The 19,598-nt window shown below is 48.8% G+C and overlaps 1 protein-coding gene across 1 annotated transcript; it reads left to right on the forward strand.

Annotated features, from left to right (window-relative positions):
• The first annotated feature begins 9,034 nt into the window (after window positions 1-9,034).
• Window positions 9,035-18,997, forward strand: LOC142403962 (E3 ubiquitin-protein ligase RBBP6-like). The gene is made up of 7 exons (XM_075490261.1): window positions 9,035-9,200; window positions 11,155-11,247; window positions 13,316-13,437; window positions 14,328-14,372; window positions 15,475-15,478; window positions 18,335-18,438; window positions 18,902-18,997. The coding sequence occupies exons 1-7, from the start codon at window positions 9,035-9,037 to the stop codon at window positions 18,995-18,997; spliced, it is 630 nt and encodes a 209-aa protein (XP_075346376.1).
• The last annotated feature ends 601 nt before the right edge of the window (window positions 18,998-19,598 follow it).

Raw genomic sequence — 19,598 nt, forward strand, 5'->3', positions numbered from 1 at the left:
GCAAGACATTCTGCGGTGCCCCAGGCGCTGGCAGAAAGCAGAGCTGGACAGAACAGGGGGGGAAGCCCAGGGCAGCTGGCAGCGGGGCCCGGCAGGGTGCAGCGCCCACAGAAATGCCCAGCTCCTAGAGCCTCGGCCCCAGGGCTGCAGCACGGGGTCGGCACCGGCTGAGGCTTCGCTGGGAAAAGCCAGGCCTGACACCTCGCACGTGGACCTGGCCCCGGGATCTGACAACCTGTCCCTCTGCCCATCGCCACCAGGGCATCCAGAAAGCAGTGCCACCAGCCCTGGCGTGGTCCTGAGCCATCTCTGGATGCACGAGTCTTTAACCAGCAGCCCTAAGAAGACAAAAACTCTCCAAAGTTGAGCTGTTCTTAAGGTCTGGCAGGCAGTACAGTTCTTTGAGCTGCCTGGTGGTGCCACTCCTGGGGAGTGCTGAAGAAACAGGGCGGCTGCCTGTACCTGCAGGCAGGCGGTGGAGTGTCCACAGTGGGAGGGAGCGGTGGTTTGTGCGGCTGTGGAATGGGTTCAAGCTTTAAATGTGTCCAGCGTGGTACACCAGGTTCCTTTTTCCTTGCAGGTTGTATTTAGAGCTTAAACTGTTTTTTTTAAAGAAAAAACATCAAGCAAACAAACAAAAAACCGTCTAGGCGACTTCTACCCCCCGCTGGGTTGTTTTTCCCCATCCCTGGCCACTCTGCAAGGCGATGCTCGTCACCAATATTAGGCTGCGGGACTGGGCCCAGGGCAGGGCTTTTGCAGGCAGCACATTTCTGGAGGCTCCTGGTAACGCCCGTCCTGGGGACTGCTCAAGAAATGGGGCAGTTGCCCATCATTGCTAGTTTTGGTCTCTCCCCATCACTCTCTCTTTGGCTCCCTGCCCCATTTTTACATTCCTCCCTCTCTCTCTTTAGCCCATCACTATTTTTTTCTTTCTCTTTCTTTCTCTGACTCCCTGTCTCTATTTTCTAATTCCTTCCTGCCTTTCCTATAGCCTGCTGCGATTTTTTCTTTCTCTACATCTCTCTCTCCCGCTCCCAGTCCTTCTCTTTTTTCTGTCACTGTCTCCTGCTTCCTGGCCTTATTTTTCCTCTCTGCCCTGCAGCCTGTCCCCTCTTTCCTGCCTGCATCCCCTGCTCAGCTGGCTGTGCCTTCTCTCTTCTCTCTGGGCCTCCGTCCTGCTCCCCATCCCCTTTTGCTCTTCCTCCGTCTCCATCCCGGAGGCCATCGTTGTTCTGTCCTTCTCCGCCTCCTTGTCCGAATCCACATCCCTCTGTTTCTCAGTCTCTCTGCATTGCTTCCCGCCCTTCTCTTGCTCTCCCACTCTCTGTCCCTGCCTCTCCCTGTCTCCCTCCCCTCCCTTTTCCCTCTCACCCTTTCCCCTCTCTCCCTCTGTCCTGCTCCCTGTCCCATTGCTCTGTCACTCCGCTCTCCCGCTGCCTTTTCTCTCTCTCTGCCCCCTGCCCCGCTCCCTCACCCCGCCTGGGTTGGTCCGTCCCTGTGTTGGTCCGTCCCTCCGCCCTCCTTCCTGCCCTTCTTCTCCTCTCTCTGTCCCTCTCTCCTGCTGCTTAGCACGAGTTTTCTTCCTGCACCCCGCTGTCCCCTTCCCCTCCCTCTCTTTCCCGCTCTGTCCCTCTGCCCGCTCCTCACCAGTACTTTTCCTTCCTCCACTCCCTGACCAGCTCTCCCCCATGCTCCCTGTCCCTCTGTCCATCTGCCGTCCCTCTGCGGCCACCTCACCGCCCTGTCCCAGCCCTCTCTGATGCTCTGCCCCTCTCCCCTCCTCCTCCCTGCTCCTCTGGAGCTCCGGGCCGGGGCCGGGGCAGCCCCGGGGAGGCGGCCATGGGCCTGTGGGGGCGGGGCCGGGCTGGGGACGGTGTCCCCGCAGGGTCAGAGAGCAGGAAGGTGTGCCCCAGGGCACGGCGGGAGCTGTAGTTCTGGGGCAGGGGGCTGCCAGGCGGCCATGTTGGATCCCAGGGCATGCCGGGAGCTGTAGTCCTGGGGCAGGGGGCTGCCAGGCGGCCATGTTGATGTTGCGAGGTGGAGTCTCTGCTCCAGCAGCCGCCCAGCTGAGGTGAGGGCTGGGGCTTCCCATGAGGTGAGCAAGGCCCTTGGGCGAGCCTGGGAGAGGCCTCCTGCCTGCTGGCTGCCCGGGCGTGGTGGTGGTGAGATCTAAGCTGGAGCCGGGCCCAGCTGGGGCAGCCCCAGGAGTGACCCGAGAGCTGGGGAGGGGAAGGAGATGGGGACAGACCCCCCCGGGCACAGGCACCAGGCACCCCGACTCCCCGAGCCCCCCTGAGACGCTGTGGCCCCGCTCAGCCCCTGCAGCCCCGGCCCCAGCACCTCCCCTGAGGCCTGTCCCGCAGCCCCACGGCCTGTCCTGGCAGCAGCGAGCTGGGCCTCGGGCACGCTGGATCCTGCGTTAACACGGGTGCTGTCAGCGTCAGCATGGGGAAGGAGCGGTGTCTGCAGGAGCTCCTGCAGCAGGAGGGGCTGCAGCCTGGGGCCGGCTGTGGTGGTCACAGTTCTTTCCATCTGCCAGAGGCTGTGCTGAGGCCTGGGTTGTCCCTTCATCCCCTGGGGATTTTGGTGGCTGCAACTGGCTGTCCTGGTTTTAGCTGGGATAGCATTCCTTTTTATCCTAGTACCTGGTATAGTGCTGTGCTTTGGATTTAGGATGAGAAGAATGCTGATAACACACTGATGTTTTAGTTGTTGCTGAGCAGTGCTTACACTAAGCCGAGGACTATTCAGCTTCTCCTACTGCCCTGTCAGCGAGGAGGCTGGAGGTGCACAAGAAGCTGGGAGGGGGCACAGCCAGGACAGCTGACCCAAACTGGCCAAAGGGATATTCCATACCATATGACATCACGCTCAGTATATAAACTGGGGGAAAGCTGTCTGGGGGGCCGCTGCACAAGAACTGGCTGGGCGTCGGTTGGCGGCTGGTGAGTAATTGCATTGTGCATGACTTATTTTGTATAGTCCTTTATCCTCCCCCTCGCCCCTTACTTTTCTGTCCTATTAAACTGTCTTTATCTCAACCCACGAATCTTACTTTTTTTTCCCCCGATTCTCTCCCCCATCCCACTGAGGGGGAGGGGAGTGAGTGAATGGCTGTGTGGTGTGTAGCTGCCTGCTGGGTTAAACCACAGCACTGGTTCAGGCTGAAGTTGAAGAGATCAGAAAGAGGTGAAGTGGCTGTAAAAGGACATGAATGGGATCCAGCTGGAAGCTGCCTCCAGCTGCAGACAAGAGGCAGACAGCCTCTCTGGGTGAGGAGGAGTCCCTCTGAGGGGTCCTCAGCAGACCAGATCACCAACATGCACCGCAGGGTCTGTATGCATAACCAAAAGTAGGGTACAGCCATGTAGTGTGTGTGTCTGTGTGCGTGTGTGAGGCTGTGTATCTGGGAAGCCTCATATTGTAAGAGCTGAGAGAGGCAGAGACAGAAGTGTCTGGACTGTAAAATTCTCCTGGCAGCACCAAGAGCAGGAACTGCGGTGAGTGCTGGGCCCTTGGGGTTGTGTCACCCCTATTCTGCGTTCAGGTTACTCACTGTGCCTGTGCCTCCCCTGCTTTTCCCTCACGGGTGTCACTATTTTGCTTCCCTGTTCCTCTCGTCTTCTGTCTATTCTTGCGTCCTGCTCCCTGTTCCTCCCTCTCTACTTTCCAAGCCCCTCTCTTTCTCTGCCGTTCTACCCGCCCCTTTGTTTTTTTTTTTTCTTGCTCTCCCTCTGTCTTGCTCCCTGCCCCTCTTTTTTTCCCCTTCTGTCTCTGTCCTGCAGCCCCTTGCTTTTTTTTCATTCTCTGCCTCTTCGTCCCGATCTGCATCAATCCCTGTTTTTCACAATCTCTCTGGTCTCTTCCCTGTCCTGCTGTTCCTCTCTCTGCCTATATGTCCCAGTCCGTGTCCCCGTCTTTCTCTATCCCTCCTTCCTTCTTCCTCTCCTTCCCCCCCATCTCTATCCCTCTGTGCTGCTCCCCAACCCTACTTTTTCTTCCTCCGTCTCTCTGCAAGACTCCTTCTCCCTGTTTTTCTTGGTTTCTCCATCTCTCTGTCCTTTTCCCTGCACCTTTGTCTCTCAGCTCCTCAGGCTTTTCCCTTATCTTGTGTTTCTCTTTCTGGTCCTTCTCCCCATCAGCTTAACCTGAATGAGCAGGTGTCCCTGTGCTCTGGTATTTACCTGTGTCATGGTTTAACCTTTCAGGCAGCTAAACACCACACAGCCGTTCGATCAGTCTCCCACAGTGGGATGGGGAAGAGAATCGAAAAATGGTAAAACTTGTGGGTTGAGATAAAAAGAATTTAATAGGACATAAAAGGAAGGGAATATAATCATAATGATAAAAGAAAATACAAACCAAGTGAGGCACAATGCTGACCGATGCCCAGCCAGTTCCTGAGCAGCAGTCCTTCCCCCCGAGCCAGAATCCCCAGTTTTCTGTTCAGCGTGACGTCACATGGTATGGAATATCCCTTTGGCCAGTTTGGGTCAGCTGTCCTGGCTGTGCCCCCTCCCAGCTCCTTGTGCACCTCCAGCCTCCTCGCTGGCAGGGCAGTATGAGAAGCTGAAAAGTCCTTGGCTTACTGTAAGCACTGCTCAGCAACAACTAAAACATCAGTGTGTTATCAGCATTCTTCTCATCCTAAATCCAAAGCACAGTGCTATACCAGCTACTAGGATAAAAATTAACGCTGTCCTAGCTGAAACCAGGATAACCTAGCATTGCTTTATGGAAGATGTGTGTCTTTAGGGCAGGGATCATCTGGGAGCTGATCTCCTGATGTAGATGGCGGAGCTAAGCATAGTTAAAGCAGAGGTTATTCTCAGCAGGTGCTGTGTGCATCTTGTGGAAAGAGCAGGCTGTGGGCCTCATTTTGAAGGAAGATTTCTGGTTCTGCACTTCCTGCTCCTGGGGAGGCTGCACAGGAGTGGTGTTGGGGTCTGCAGAGGCAGGTGGGACCCACTGTGATTCCTCGTCAATGTGAACTGGACTTACCTTAATGGTCTTGAATGAAACCGGACTGACTGCATATGGTTTTCTTCCCCAGCTGCAGTTCCAGCCTACGTGCTTTGTGCTAACAAAGAAGAGCCCCAGATGTCAGTGGCTGCCAGTGAGCGGAGGGCATCACTTACTCAGGTAGCGGTGCAGTTGGTCTGTGATCAGGGATGGATACTTGGATGCTGGGGCTTTCATGAACGTTCTCTGGTCTTGCCACTTCAAAGCCCTTCTTTTTTCTGGAAATTTTTAAGACGGTATTTCTTATTCTGGGGTTCAGACTGGAGCTGGACTGAATGTTGGAAGTGTCGTGGTTTAGCCCCAGCCGGCAACTGAGCACCACGCAGCCGCTCGCTCACTCCCCCTCGGTGGGATGGGGGAGAGAATCGGAAGAGCAAAAGTAAGAAAACTTGAGGGTTGAGATAAAAACAGTTTAATAGGTAAAGCAAAAGCCGCGCACGCAAGCAAAGCAAAGCAAGGAATTCATTCACTACTTCCCATGGTCAGGCAGGTGTTCAGCCATCTCCAAGAAAGCAGGGCTCCATCACGCGTAATGGTTACTTGGGAAGAGAAACGCCATCACTCCAATGTCCCCCCTTCCTTCTTCTTCCCCAGCTTTATATACTGAGCATGATGTCATGTGGTATGGAATAGCCTGTTGGTCAGTTTGGATCAACTATCCTGGCTGTGTCCCCTCCCAGCTTCTGCACCTGGCAGAGCACAAGAAGCTGAAAAGTCCTTGACTAGTACAGCAGCAACTAAAACATCTCTGTATTATCAACACTGTCTTCAGCACAAATCCAAAACATAGCCCCATACCAGCCACTATAAAGAAAATTAACTCTATCTATCTCAACTGAAACCAGGACAGGAAGGCTGATCTAATGGGCTCTGTAACACGTGAGAGAGAACTCTGCTTTTTCTTTTGTTGTTTTCTAACACTGTCTGAACTTTGGTAAGCAAGAGGAAGAGTGGCTGCAAGACCCTGTTCTTTGAGAGTAACGCATTCCTGTAGCGTGTCCCTCCAGCAGCCCTGGACCAGCCAACGAGAGGTACCCCGAGTTAGCGTTGGGGCGCCGTATTGATGGGATTGCCCCTTCTCTGTTCAGTCGTATGACTGACAGGGTGACGTAGACACGTCCTTTACGTACAAAGCTGGACGTGTCTCAAAAGGGTTGGTGATCCGCAAGTAGTTATATGCGGTTGGTCACAGGCTTCTGTGTGTGAGTGGGTCCGTGCAGCTGCGTGAGCAGTGCAGGCACGCTCTGTAAGCGCTTTCCACTGTCCCACGCCATACCCAAGGTCAGGAGCGTCTCACCAGGCTCCAGCCCTTCTGGCATGGGTAATGGCGTGATCCAGGGGTTGGGGTAAGAGCCCTGCAGAGTGAGGGTGCGAGCCCCTCTTGCCTCTACAGGTGCGAAATGGCTGGGCATGACTGGAGAGATGGTGGAGGAGGAGGAGGAGGACTTTCCCAAGCAGGGGGGCAATGCGAGATTAATTGCTCTGGGTGTGTTTGATCATTTGGTTCTATGGCAAAGCAAAGCTGAATCACAATCCAAACAAAACTTGTTAATAGGATACATAATATTACAATAGTAAGCGTTTTCATTAATATTTTTTGCAAATTTAAGGATGGTATTCAACTGAACCAGTCAGCAAGTGAAAATCCCCGAGGATATATTGTGATTTGATGTAACATTTGTAAATGTTTGGAAATGTCACGGACGTCATGTTGGATTTGTCGAGATTTGTTACCATCGGTGCAGCAGGTGGTATGAATCAGTGCACAGGCGCCTCCTTGTTGCAGGGTAAGCATATCAAGTACCAGACGATTTTGTCCTACTATCAAAGCTAAAGAAGAATTTTCCTGTTGCAAGGCTAAAGTGCATCTATTGTGCGATTGTCTGTGGCATCCATGGCAGCAGATAGATTTTTAAGGGCTCTTTCTAGTTCGTTTACCCCGAATGCAGGAATTCAGGTTCTGATGAAAGGTCTCCATCTGGAATCATGGGGGGTTCCTCATATACTGGGGTGAAGAGGTGGAGGGTCAGATCTACAAATGCGACAGGGGCTGCGTTAACCCCCTCGCCTCCCGCTGCACGAATGACCGCAGGCAGAGGTGCTGTGAAACAAACATCAAACCTTTAATGAATGACGAAAGAAGCAGAGATAAGGGAGAGGATTGGGGCTGGCGTGCGTAGGTGCAGGTCGCATGTCGCGGGGATCCGTGCTCCACACCTTCTCTATCAACCTATCAGCGTCGGTTGAGGGCATGGGGCACTTTGTCCCCTGGCATCCCTCAGGGTTCCTGCTTGCTTGGTGGGCCATTGTTGCCATGAGATGCCCTCCGCTTGCTGCTGCGCGCTTGCTGCCTGCTGCTGTCAGCCGCCATACTGTCCCCATCCGGCTTCCCCTCGTACAGGGTTTTTGAGTGTTTTACCACCTGGCACACCACCATCTTCTTCCTCTTCTTAGGTGGGCTGCTGTCCCACGGGGAGGGCGCTTGCATATTGGGCATGCCAGACGGCACGGGGCACTTGGCCTTCTTGCCAGCCGCCTTGCCTGATCTGGGCAACAGCCAGCAGGAGACGGCACCCGGCAGTAGTGGCAAGTGGGTCAAAACCACGCGGGGCTGCCTCCGCAGGGCCTCCTCCAGCAGTTGGGCCATGCAGGATGGATGACGCTGGGGGGCAGCTGTGGGGCTCAGCAGAGGACCCTGAAGGGGATTCTCCGGAGGACCCTCTGGGCAACCCTTCGAGGGACTCTCCATGGGACTCTCCACAAAGTCGGTACAGGACTCTCTGGCAGCCCAGTGGGGAGGACCGCTGCCACCCTGCCCTGCTTCTCCTTGGGGTCCAGCAAGGGGGACGTCGCCACCTCCAAGAAGGGGCCGGCGTTCCCCAGCATGGCTGCTGCCACTTGTTCCTTGGGGCAGTCGCCCTGTGCCCTGTACTGTGAGAAGTCGGGGGGCTGGTTGAGGAAGGTGGTGCTGTTGGGGATGTTGGGGTTGTCAGGGACTGCGGGGATGGTCTCCTTGCTGTCCCCCTGCATCGCCTCCATTGCTTGCTCCTTGGTGCAGACGCCCTCTGCCCGGTGCTCGGAAGAGGTCAGGGAGCTTTTTGAGGAGGGCCGTCAAGCAGGGGTTATTGGGAACCTCGGGGCCATCGGGGACAGTGTCCTTGCCATCCATGGTGTCGAGCCAGGCAAGGATGTTGGTGATGTCGATGGTGAATGACTGGTCATCCTGAAACTGCAGGTTGTCCCCTGCCAGCTCAGGAAATGCCTCGGCAAAGGCATCTGGCCCCAGCTCGGGCAGGATCAGGGTCTACCCTGGGGCCTCCGTGATGGACACCCCTGCTGAAAAAGCAATCAAGACCAGCCCAATTGCGGGGTGATGCAAGCTTTCCTGGGCACGGGATGCCAGCCCGTGGGGTCTGCCAACCCCCAAACCTCACCTTTGGGCTTTGTCTTCATTCTGCTGCGTGGCAGATTCGGGGCCAGCTGGTGGGGGCTGGCGTCGGTGACGCTGTCCTCGATGACCATGTCATTGTCAGGGCCCTCTAAGATCTTGGTGCTGCTAGGCAGGGTGTGGAGCACAGGGAGGCCCTGCATGCAATGCTGAGCTGTGGGGTACAGGGGCTCCCCCTGGGCCATGGCCCGAGGCCGCAGCCTTATCGGCTGCTGGGGCACCAGTGTCCCCATCACCACCTGCTGTGCCCAGCTGTAGGCAGGGGTACAGGGAGCAGCCACAGGCGTCAGCGGCAGCACATGGGGGAGCTGCACCAGCTGCCCCGGGGCCCCCATAGCAAGCAGTCAGACCTGGGAGTGCTGCGTGTGAGAGAGGGAGTGGAGGCCGAGTGCCGTTGCCTTTGAGTGCCTTTGGCCCACTCCACCTCACCCTGTGCTGCTTGCCCTGACCCCTCGGTGGGCCCTTCCCCGTGCCGCCTCAGGCCGTAACCTGGTGCAGAGGCCGCGGCGTCTTCTGCCACGGTAGACGCTGTTGTGGAGCAGGCACCGCCTGGCCCCAACCATGTCGTGCGTCCACTACAAGTTCTCATCGAAGCTGAACTATGATACGGTCACCTTCAACGGCCTCAACATCTCCCTGTGCGACCTCAAGCGCCAGATCATGAGCCGCGAGAAGCTGAAGGTGGCCAACTGCGACCTGCAGATCACCAATGCCCAGACCAAAGAAGGTGCGTGGGGGCAGTGGGCGCGGGGCCTCGGGGTCCGACTGGCTGGTGGCGTCGCAGACCGCACCGCAGCAGCCCTGGCCTGTGGGAGCTGCACTCTGCTCTTTGTGGCTTGTGCCCACGTAGTGTGAGTCAGTCTGGGGCCCATCCTGCCAGCACGCGAGGGGACCAGGACAGGAAGCGGTGCTGGGGATTAAGCGGTGTGGGAAGCGATAATGTGATTCGGCCACGATCGGTAGCTGTGACTTGTGTTGGGGCCTCACAGAGCTGTTCTTCTGTAGTTGATGTTCTGACAGCTGCCTTCAGGTCTGTGTTTTAGAGGCGGAGCTAGGCGTAGAAGAATACATGGTTGATGTGCGATGTATAGTGCTTACAAAAGTTTTGGTTTCCTGGAATTCTTCTAGGTAAAACGGTAAGGAAATGTGGGAGGACAACTTAAAATACCAAAGTTGCCAGATTTCTTTGAGATCTGGCGGAGAAAGTTCTCCAACAGTTTGAAACTGCTCTGAAGTCCAGAGGAAGCATACTGTTTGATTCCCTAGGGGGAAAGATCAGGAATTTTGTTTCAGCGAAATGATTTCTCGGTTTTCTGAAGAAGCATTCTGTCATTTGGAAGTAGAAGTAAACTGTTCATTTCGTGGTTGAAATAATGTCTTCTGGTAGGTATGTTTTGGTCTAAGAGAGGTTCCTGCCTGTAGGAATAATATACTGAAAAAGGGAGCATAAATTGTGAAATATTCCTATTTTGTGTGTGATCACTGAGCAAAACCGCCCTGACAGAGCTTGACTGGAGATACAGCAGCTTTGGTTTTCAGACCATCGTTCTGATTCGGTCTGCAAAGCTTTTAGTATGTACAGCTGTAGGCAGATGACAGGGAATGGCTGCTGAGAGTGCTTTAAAATATTTAGTCACAGCCAGCTCGTGTGAGTACAACATACAAACCATTCTCATGGAGAGATCTTTGCGTTTTAAGCTGACTTAGTCCAAGTGTCTCAGGGAGTTGGTTTTTTTCCTGTTTGGGCCTTCCATAAAAGGTCAGAGGCTTTCCTCCTCTTCAGAAGACTAACATGGTGTAAGCCAAGGCAAAGCATGGATAGCTTCAGGCACACGCTTCTTTCGAAAGGCTCTTCAAGGCTGTCTTCATAAGTCATTTTGTTGGAGTCTCTCTGCTCTGCAAATGTGCATCGAAAGAATCCACGTCCCTTGGGCTGGTTCAAACTAGATGATTAGCTTAAGAGGGCAGATACCACCTTAGTTGGAGCCAATTCTGCCCTACTTGTGAAAGCAAGCTCAAAAAACCCCAAAATCTCTGTGATCCAATGTGTAGCCCTGCCAGTTGTGTTTCCATGTCAATGTAAAGCACTGAGCAAGCTGAGAAGTGTGGCTGTTGATGGATTAAGCTGCAAGAAATAGACAGAGATGGCAGGCTGTCTTCTGTGTTCTGTCAGTCTTCGTGGGTGAATCGTTTTTAGTGAACAGCTATGAAAGCAATGGCGCAGAGTTTCCATGCTTTAGCTGAGTGCCTGTGGTGTTGCAGGGCAAGCTCGTCAGACTTTGGAATGTGGTTTAAGCAGGTGAGACTTTGCTGTGGTTTGTTTTTCTCCAGAGATCTCTTGGTTTTGTAGCCTAAGAGCAGCAAAAGCAACGTAAGCTAGGTCAGGAAAGAACCTCATGCATTAGCAGACTCTCCTTTAGTGACCTTTGAGCCCCTTTTGCTGTTGGCGTTCAAACTATTTTTAAGAAATGCAAAAGATGTTGCTGCTTGTGTTTGATTCTCAGACCTGAGGATTTCTTGAAATGTCCTGTTAGTGTGTTGAGACGATAAAAGCGTGATGTTACCTAGAACATTTTTCTTTTTACTCTGAAAGGGATTCTGTGAAGTGCTATGTAATGACATATTAATATACATTCTTACAAACTGACTCATGTTTTTTTCTGTGTTTGTGTTGTTTTCAGAATACACAGATGATAATGCCCTGATTCCTAGGAACTCATCGGTAATTGTTAGAAGAATCCCTGTTGGAGGAGTTAAAGCTACCAACAAAACATGTTATTTGAGTATCCGTAAAACATGGTATTCTTTGTTAGGGGTTCCAGTGTGTGAACTTTTTGGATGGGTATTAGTTTACAGAGGCATTCAGACTGTATCTTTCTCGTTAAAGCTGCTGTTAGTTTTTGTTGTCATGGGGTAGATTTTACTGTATCTGTCCCAAAGGAGACTTACCTTTTTAGGCCTGCTGGGACATGGGGTTCTAACTCCAACAATGGTAACTTTTAAATAAGAGGAGTCTGTTGGGTTTGTTCTTGGGGCTGATTTTTCTGAGACCCAGGCTGTAGATCCTGTTTCCTCTCCGTGGAGAGATTCCTCATCATATCTGTTCACTTTTAGTGCTTTTATAGTCCAGACAGATAGGCATTGTAGTGTAACCTGAGAATTTGTTGCCATCTCAGAAGAGTCTGATTCTCAGGGCTTGACTATTTCTTGCATTTGGGGGAGGCGGGGCGGGATATGGCAGGTATTCTTACGTCCCAAATCTGGGTTTTGTGCGTACTAGCTATAGAGGAAAGACCAAGGGTTGCCAGCTGGGGAACCAGGCAAACAAGAAGTTGCATTCCTAAGTGATTCCTATTAGTTTCCTAAAGACAATGTCCGTTTCCGGCAAGAGGAGAAGAACACTATCCTAAAGTGTGTTGTCTTTTCTGTGAGTGCGATGAAGGAGTACTTAATCCTTTCCAAACCTGAACCTCAGTAAGCAGTTTAGCATGTTAACAAATGTTACCAGTTCTCTTTCCAGGTCGGTTTTTACCCTGAGGTGATATGTGTGCTCCAGGATTTAATTCTGTGTTCCTAAGCTGTTTGGAGGACAGAAAATCGGGTGTATTGATTAAAATTACAGATGTTCAAATGCCATCCTGACTCCAGGATTATTGCTGTCATTTATGTATTCATACAGTCCAGATCTCTATCAGCTGCATTAGCATTGTTTGAATGGTCATGTTTTCCAGCCTTCTTTGAGATAAGCCTCTCCACCACCATTAGTAGATATTATTAGCTTGTGGTTTTGCCATGCCTTTCTGCTGTTGCTACTCAGTAAATAAAGTAGACTGATGAGTTACAGTGTGCCTTGAACAAACAGTACAGCAGCGTCCTGGTACCCATGAAGCATTTGCAAGCAAAAAGCCCTGAATTTACGTGGCTCTGCATGTAAACTTCACATGAATTCCACAGCAGCCTTTGAATTGCCTCTGCTCATGGGACACTTTGGATGGTGTAGGAATTGTTTGTTAATGCCATCAATGGTTGCATGTCTGATTGGTGATGAGTAGCATGCAGGCACAGATCAATGAGTATGTGGAATCTCAGCAAGTTTTGAAATGTAATAATTATTTCCTACAATATTGTAGTGTTTTCAAGATTATCTTAAAGCAGATTCAGGCAGTTAAGACCTTTTTTTCCCCAAAAAATCATAGGAACTGCTTTCAGGTGAGATTTCTGCGCCTGTTTTTAGTCAATATAGCATATGTAACACATTGAGCACATTTTGGCACTTTCATGGCTAAATATGGTAGATATCTGAACAGAGTGCTTGGGCTTCCACAGAGAAACACTGTAATAAAGGCGATGCTGCTGGCATTTTTGTTATTTCTTTGTCAGATGGCTGATTTGTTTCATTTCAGTAAACTTGCACTTCAAAGTGTCTAGAGCCTCCCTAGTCTTTCTTAGAAACTGAAGTACTCTGTCTGGTACCTACTTGTAATGCTAGGGATATACGGGTTGGCTAAAGTTACCTTTGTACTTTCATGGTTGATTATTTAAGAACACAATACTGTAGTAGAGGCTTCATATTTTTGATACTTACTCGCAGAGACAAAATATCTGAGGACTTCCTCTTGCACTGTTGTGTTCTGTATCTGTAAGTCTTAGAGTAATTTGTGACAAAGGAGAAATGTGATTTTGGGGTTTTTTTTAGTTGCACTGCGTGTACCAATCGGGAACAGTTTATGTATACATATAAATGTCCACATTCACTAGAGTATCAGAACAGAATGTTTTGATGTTCAGGTTTTAGACTCTGTTTTCACTGCTTTATGTTGGGTACAAGTGCCTTCTTTTAAGTTCTGATCACCTTTCTTTCTTCTTCTAGAAGTCGAAGTGAGCCAGTGATTGCAACATCAAAAGCAGTACGTAAAAACCAATCTCAGCCTTTTTTCTACACACTGTTCTTAATTCTAAACAATGTAGCCTTGTATTAATTTTCCACACATTACCTTAGTAGATATTTTCCAGTAAAAGATAGTCGATGTTGTAAATACAGTGCATTTGCTTCAGCATAGTAAAAACTGAGTAATGCCCTCATTTGCACAGTTCTCCTGTGAATATTGGTATTTGTGCCTAGTAATGCATTGTATTTCATATATTTGCTTGTATCAAAAATAGCGTGGCCAGCAGGACTAGGGAAGTGATTGTGCCCCTGTACTCGGCACTGGTGAGGCCGCACCTCGAATACTGTGTTCAGTTTTGGGCCCCCCACTACAAGAGGGATATTGAGGTACTGGAGCGCGTACAGAGAAGGGCAACGAAGCTGGTGAAGGGTCTGGAGCAGAAGTCTTATGAGGAGCGGCTGAGGGACCTGGGGTTGTTTAGCCTGGAGAAAAGGAGGCTGAGGGGAGACCTCATCGCTCTCTACAACTACCTGAAAGGAGGTTGTAGAGAGGTGGGGGTCGGTCTCTTCTCCCAGGTAACAAGTGATAGGACAAGAGGAAATGGCCTCAAGTTGCGCCAGGGGAGGTTTAGACTGGATATTAGAAAATTTTTCTTCACCGAGAGGGTTATCAAGCATTGGACCAGGCTGCCCAGGGAAGTGGTTGAGTCGCCATCCCTGGAGGTATTTAAAGGACGTTTGGATGAGGTACTTAGAGACATGGTGTAGTGGTGGTTTTTGGCAGTGTTAGGATTATGGTTGGACTCAATGATCCTAAAGGTCTTTCCCAACCTATATGATTCTGTGATTCTGTGATTCTGTGATATGGAATACGCTAGAATATTTCCTGACTGACATTGAATATGAATATGCGTTTAATATGAATATGTGTTCAACATGAATGTGTGTTTAATTTTTTGCGAACAGATTGATGACTCTTCTGCCCCTATTTCTCTGGCCCAGCTTATTCAGGTATATCTATATTCTCCTTAAGTGCTTAAAGAAAAGAAGTGTTTGGTTTGTATTTTTAAATCTTATACTGTGATCCATAGCTGGATAACTCTTGTAATGTGAACAAAACATTAATTCGATTTTTAAGAATTTAAAGTGTTTATTTTCACTTTAAAATGTCTGTATATTTTGATACTGTCCTGTAAGGAGTAGTTGCCAGTTTGGGAAGGTAGAAGGGGAGCACTTCATCAGCCTCAACGTCATATTGTGTTATTACTCATGTTCCAGACACAAAGAAGCAGCACTTCAGAAGCTGTTTACTGTTTTTCATAAGTTTTGTTAATGTTGCATTGGAAACTAACACAAGTTTCAGAGAAGAATTTAATTGGCTGTAAGTGATGGACATTTGCAACAGCCGAATTAGAGGTGTTTCTGGAACATGGACACAAGCAGGGTCATTTCTGCATTTCTAGTTATTACAGTTAGAGATCCAATCTTTGGATGCTGCACAATTTCATAAATTGTAGTACATCTCTTTCAACCAGTCTGGAGCTTAAAAATCAGTTTCAAAATCTGGATAGTATAATTTTTTCTACACATAACTTCAGTCCACTCAGAAGAAAATGGGATTGCTGACACAAGCCTTTATGTGAGGTACAAACAGAGCTGAAGGTTCTGAGTGGCCAAGGAGGCTCTTTTCAAGGAGGTGAACAGGCACATAGACAGCATGTAATGGCGTAAGGGCTCCCCAGAACATCTTCAGGACAGCTGTATTTTATAGAAGCAGCTGTTTTCATGCAACCTCAGCTAGCGCTGTGCTGCTCTTCACAGGACTGGGTGAGTGGGGTTGTCTTTGGCTGTGTGGGCTTCAACGCGTTTCTAATGCCTGTGTCAAACAATTCCCTGTGAAACAGACTACCAATCTGGCTGAAGCCAATGCTCCCGAGGAAGAGAAAGTAAAAGCTGTGATGATACAGTCTTGCCAGCAGTATGATCCCATCAAGTAAGTGTGGATAATGTCAAATCTGTTCTTTGAAGATTCTGGAAACAATTGTGGAGGTGTTGGTTTTAACAAGAGAGACACATGAATGCCTTTCTCTTTTTTTCCCAAAAACCCTTTTAGTTACGTGAGGACAACCTTGGGTCCACCTCCACCATCATATACGTGCTTTCGCTGTGGAAAACCTGGCCACTATATAAAGAACTGCCCAACACATGGGGTAAGATTGTGGGGGACTTCTGGTGTTAGTTTGTTTGTAATGTGTTTCCCTTGGCAGTTAGGTAACAAATACATGAACACTCCTATTAAGACTCGTTTCTCTTGGGGTGAAATAGAGAGGCTATATGGCAGTGTTGCAAAGCCCTTCCAAATTCAAGGGAAAGCTGGAATTAGAAATGTAACATTTTCTTTTTTGTAGGTCATTGACATTCAATATGTCCATAGATCTTTCTCTGTGAACTTGGATGCTTATTTTTATATATTTCAATATTGCTGGAAAGTTTTCTGGTTTTAACTCTTTCTGATGACAGTTCACAGTTTTTAGTATTGTGTAAAAAGCCAAGGTGTTTCTGTTGACCCCATCTATTGAATATTTGCCTGTTGTAACTACACCAGTCTCTGGCTGAGCATTCATGCCATTTGACGTAAGTCACTGAGTGTATATGCATGACGTACGAGTTCAACCTTCGTATGGAGAGGGTGAATCTAAGTTTCCCCAGTGACTGATTCAGAGCACCGAATGAAGCTCTTGCTCTGAATTGCGCTTTGGAGGAGGAGCGGGTTTGTGTCTCTTGTCTGAGTGGGTGGTGAGCTAAGGGATATTTCACCCTTAGGGAACCTGAAGTGAAGCCAAAGCATGTGGAGTGAGTTCAAAACACTGCTCAAGCCTTTGGCACATCCTGGCTATATTCATTTAGGAAAATAAGTATTTCAGTTGAGCAAGCCTGACGCTAGGTAAAAGGAGAGCCCTGAAGGCTTTTGCTGCTTAAAATAAGCATTGCAATGTCATTGGAGGTGTGGGTCTTAAGATTAGCTATGTCTGCATTTCTTTTCTTAACAGGACAAAAATGTTGAGCCTGTTCCCAGAATTAAAAAGAGCACAGGAATTCCCAGGAGCTTCATGATGGAGGTGAAAGACCCCACTACAAAGGGTGCCATGCTGACAAGCACTGGGAAATATGCCATACCAACTATTAGTGCGTAAGTATGGACTTAAGTGGACTGACCAAAAAGGGAACGAGAGAAACCACGCGTGAATGTCTGAGGGGCAATGCAACCAAGTTGGCCAGCATCTGTAGTTACAGGGCAGGAAGCATTGTCATTGTCTCTTAACCATAAAATCGGTGATGCTTTCTAATATTACAATAGGGTGGTCCTACTGTTCACAGCCCTGGACATTGGTAAATCTGGTGTACGCTAAGAATCTGTATTTCTGCAAAACATTTCAGTAGTGTTTACAGTGTAGTCCTTCGCTCTGAAAGCTCATTTTGCTTCTGCTTTATGTTTCAAAGCCTTCTTGCAACATTTAACAACTAGCAGTTGGATTGAGATTTTGTCCCCCTCTGACTTTTATCAAGTAGTTGCTATAACCTAAGAAAATACTCCTGTGTGCTGACGAGAGTGGCGGCTTTAAAATGCACTTGGTAGCACCTCTGTTTTTCTGTCATGGATCTCCTTTTGTAGAAGCTGTAACATCGACTTCTTCCATTGATAAAATGTCCTTACTCAGAGACTAACTTTATCCTGAGCCTGCAATTTACATTTACCCTCTGGCAAAGGAGAGGTGGGATCCTTCTCACCTGATTTGTAGCTGTCAAACAATTGTTTTTCTAGTCTGAGCTGATTTCTTAGTTGATGCAATGAATGGGAGAGTTCTGCAGAAGGAAAATGGTGTTGTGGCTATAGAAAAGTAGTTTAAACTAAATGCCTGCGTTGTAGAAGGCTGATGAGGAGGGAGGAGAACTCCAGCTGTTCTCTTCCTTTGATAGAATACAAAGCTTGGAAGAGTTTTCCTTTACCCATGTTTAACTTCTTCCTTTTTCCTTCCCCACCCCCCTCCAGGGAAGCGTATGCCAGAGGAAAGAAGGAGAAGCCTCCCTTTTTACCAGAGGAGCCGTCCTCCTCCTCCTCCTCAGATGACCCAATTCCGGAAGAGTTCTTATGTCTCCTCTGTAAAGCCTTAATGACTGATGCAGTTGTTATTCCCTGCTGTGGAAACAGTTATTGTGATGAATGTAAGTGTTACTCCCACGTTTGTTAATTCAAAACATCACAGCTGATCTTCTGAAAGCAGAGAGAGGAGATAATGGAATGACTTTGTTACCAGCTCTATTTCATACTTAAGTATACCCTGAACAGGAAAGGACTCTTCTCCTAGAAAGGGAAGAAAATTAAAAGAAAAAAAGCAGAAAACATAGTACCTAGTGAAAGCCTCTTTACATGCAGAGGGACGAGTAGGAGAAGAGCGCATAATTGTGCAGGTGATGACAGTATTAGATAGTGAATGCATTTAGTTTGTCCACACCCTTTCTCTCCTAAAAAACTGCATAGCCAACTCTGGTGACTTCCTGTGGTCTGCACCAAAGGCAGAGTTAGGCATTTAATCCACATTCTTCTCCACGGGAGAGCTGGTTCAAACCTTCAGACCTCAAACCTACTCATGGTTTTTTGAGACGTGTTTTATTCATTAACCTGGAGGTTGGTGACTTCTCACTGTACTAGATAGTGGAAAGAAGACTAGTCGAAACATCGAGACACAGCCTACTCTACATCTTCAAATGTTGCAATAGTGCAATGTCAAAACTGTCTCGTTATTTGCTGCGTACTATAAATTTTTTACACCGTTGAACATGTATAGCTTCATGCTTTCACTTCAAGACCATATTCACCCACTACCCATCTTCGTGATTTTATAATTGATTAGAACCCCCAAAATTTCCTCTGTTTGGCTAAAAACTGTTTGGATGATTCTAAACATACACAGGTATTCGAACAGCATTACTGGACTCTGAGGAACACACATGCCCAACGTGTCATCAGACCGATATTTCTCCTGATGCTTTAATTGCCAACAAGGCCCTACGCAAGGTAAGGTGATGACTTTTACGTCAACTGTTTGTAAGAAAAGTCTATTTGTAAAAAGCTGAAAGGGAAGAAAGGCTAATTTACACCTCCTTAAGCAAGGCCAAGTTGAATAAGGCTAAATGTACCTTTCAAGTACATTACCTGTTGTTCCAGAAGCTTACAGCTCTTTAGAGACAATCTGGCACATTCAGGTCACGCTTTTGTTTAACGTGATTGCCTCACTTTCAATTTTGGTGTTAACACTGAAGTACTTGAAATACAGATACTCTGAGTTACCAGTCCTTGATCTTGGTGTTTAATGTGATGTGTTCATATAGCTGTATGTTGATTTATTTTAGGCTTGATAGCATTTCCAGGAGTACACAAGTCATTTTACTCTGTGGAGGCTTTTGTTCGTCTATCTACTGAAGTTTCATATTGCCTTTTTGTAAATGTTTTTCTGCCTCTAGGCTGTCGACAACTTCAGAAATGGAACAGGCTACACAATAAAGGCTGCGCAAGCAGCTCCAGCAGCAACAGCAGCAGCAGCCGCCACTGCTACAACCTCCAGCACCACTCATGACTGCTGTCCGTCCTGCTGCTCTGGTGACTGCCGGTGAACTCTGTATATCTTCCTCTGGGTCAATGAGCAGTGTGTTGGAAGACAAGGTAAGTTTTATTTCAACATATGCAGTGATTTGTGTATCTTAGTAGAGCTGATTTTCCAACTCCTTGCATTTATTTACACGGGCTGTCAGGTGAAGTATGAAGCGTCTCAAGGAGTGGCAGAGACGCGGTGGGCACTTGGCACATGGGAGGTGGGCGTCTCTTAAGCAGGGGCAGCCTCCCTCCAGAGTCGCAAAGCTGAGTCTAAGGAGAGAAGACTGAGGGAACTGTTGGGGGTGAGGATGTGGAAGGCAAGTCTGAGGGTCAAGAAATGAGTGTAGTCTCAAATGAAGAGAAAGCTGGGAGAAAAATGCTGAAGTTGGGAACAAGAAGCGCTCGCCACTGTGCTCCCGCTTCCTTCGCTTTCCTCTTGAACATCAGGGCAGAGCGTAACAAACAGTGACACGTGTTTTGGGGTTTCTTTAGAAGTTCAAATCGAGGATGCCCACGCAGTGAACATACCCAAAGGCCTCAGGCCCCAACACTGCAGCATCAACGGCAGCCTTTGTCCTGTGCCT

The sequence above is a fragment of the Mycteria americana genome, unplaced genomic scaffold, assembly GCF_035582795.1.
Source record: "Mycteria americana isolate JAX WOST 10 ecotype Jacksonville Zoo and Gardens unplaced genomic scaffold, USCA_MyAme_1.0 Scaffold_49, whole genome shotgun sequence".
Taxonomy (NCBI): domain Eukaryota; kingdom Metazoa; phylum Chordata; class Aves; order Ciconiiformes; family Ciconiidae; genus Mycteria; species Mycteria americana.

What these genes read in the sequence shown, in the direction of transcription:
- LOC142403962 (XM_075490261.1), top strand. Translation starts at nt 9,035, where the DNA reads ATGTCGTGCGTCCACTACAAGTTCTCATCGAAGCTGAACTATGATACG. An exon ending in TAAAGCTACCAACAAAACAT is followed by an intron (nt 11,248 to 13,315) that starts GTTATTTGAGTA and finishes CCTTCTTTTAAG; the next exon opens with TTCTGATCACCTTTCTTTCT. An exon ending in CCAACAAGGCCCTACGCAAG is followed by an intron (nt 18,439 to 18,901) that starts GTAAGGTGATGA and finishes CGACAACTTCAG; the next exon opens with AAATGGAACAGGCTACACAA.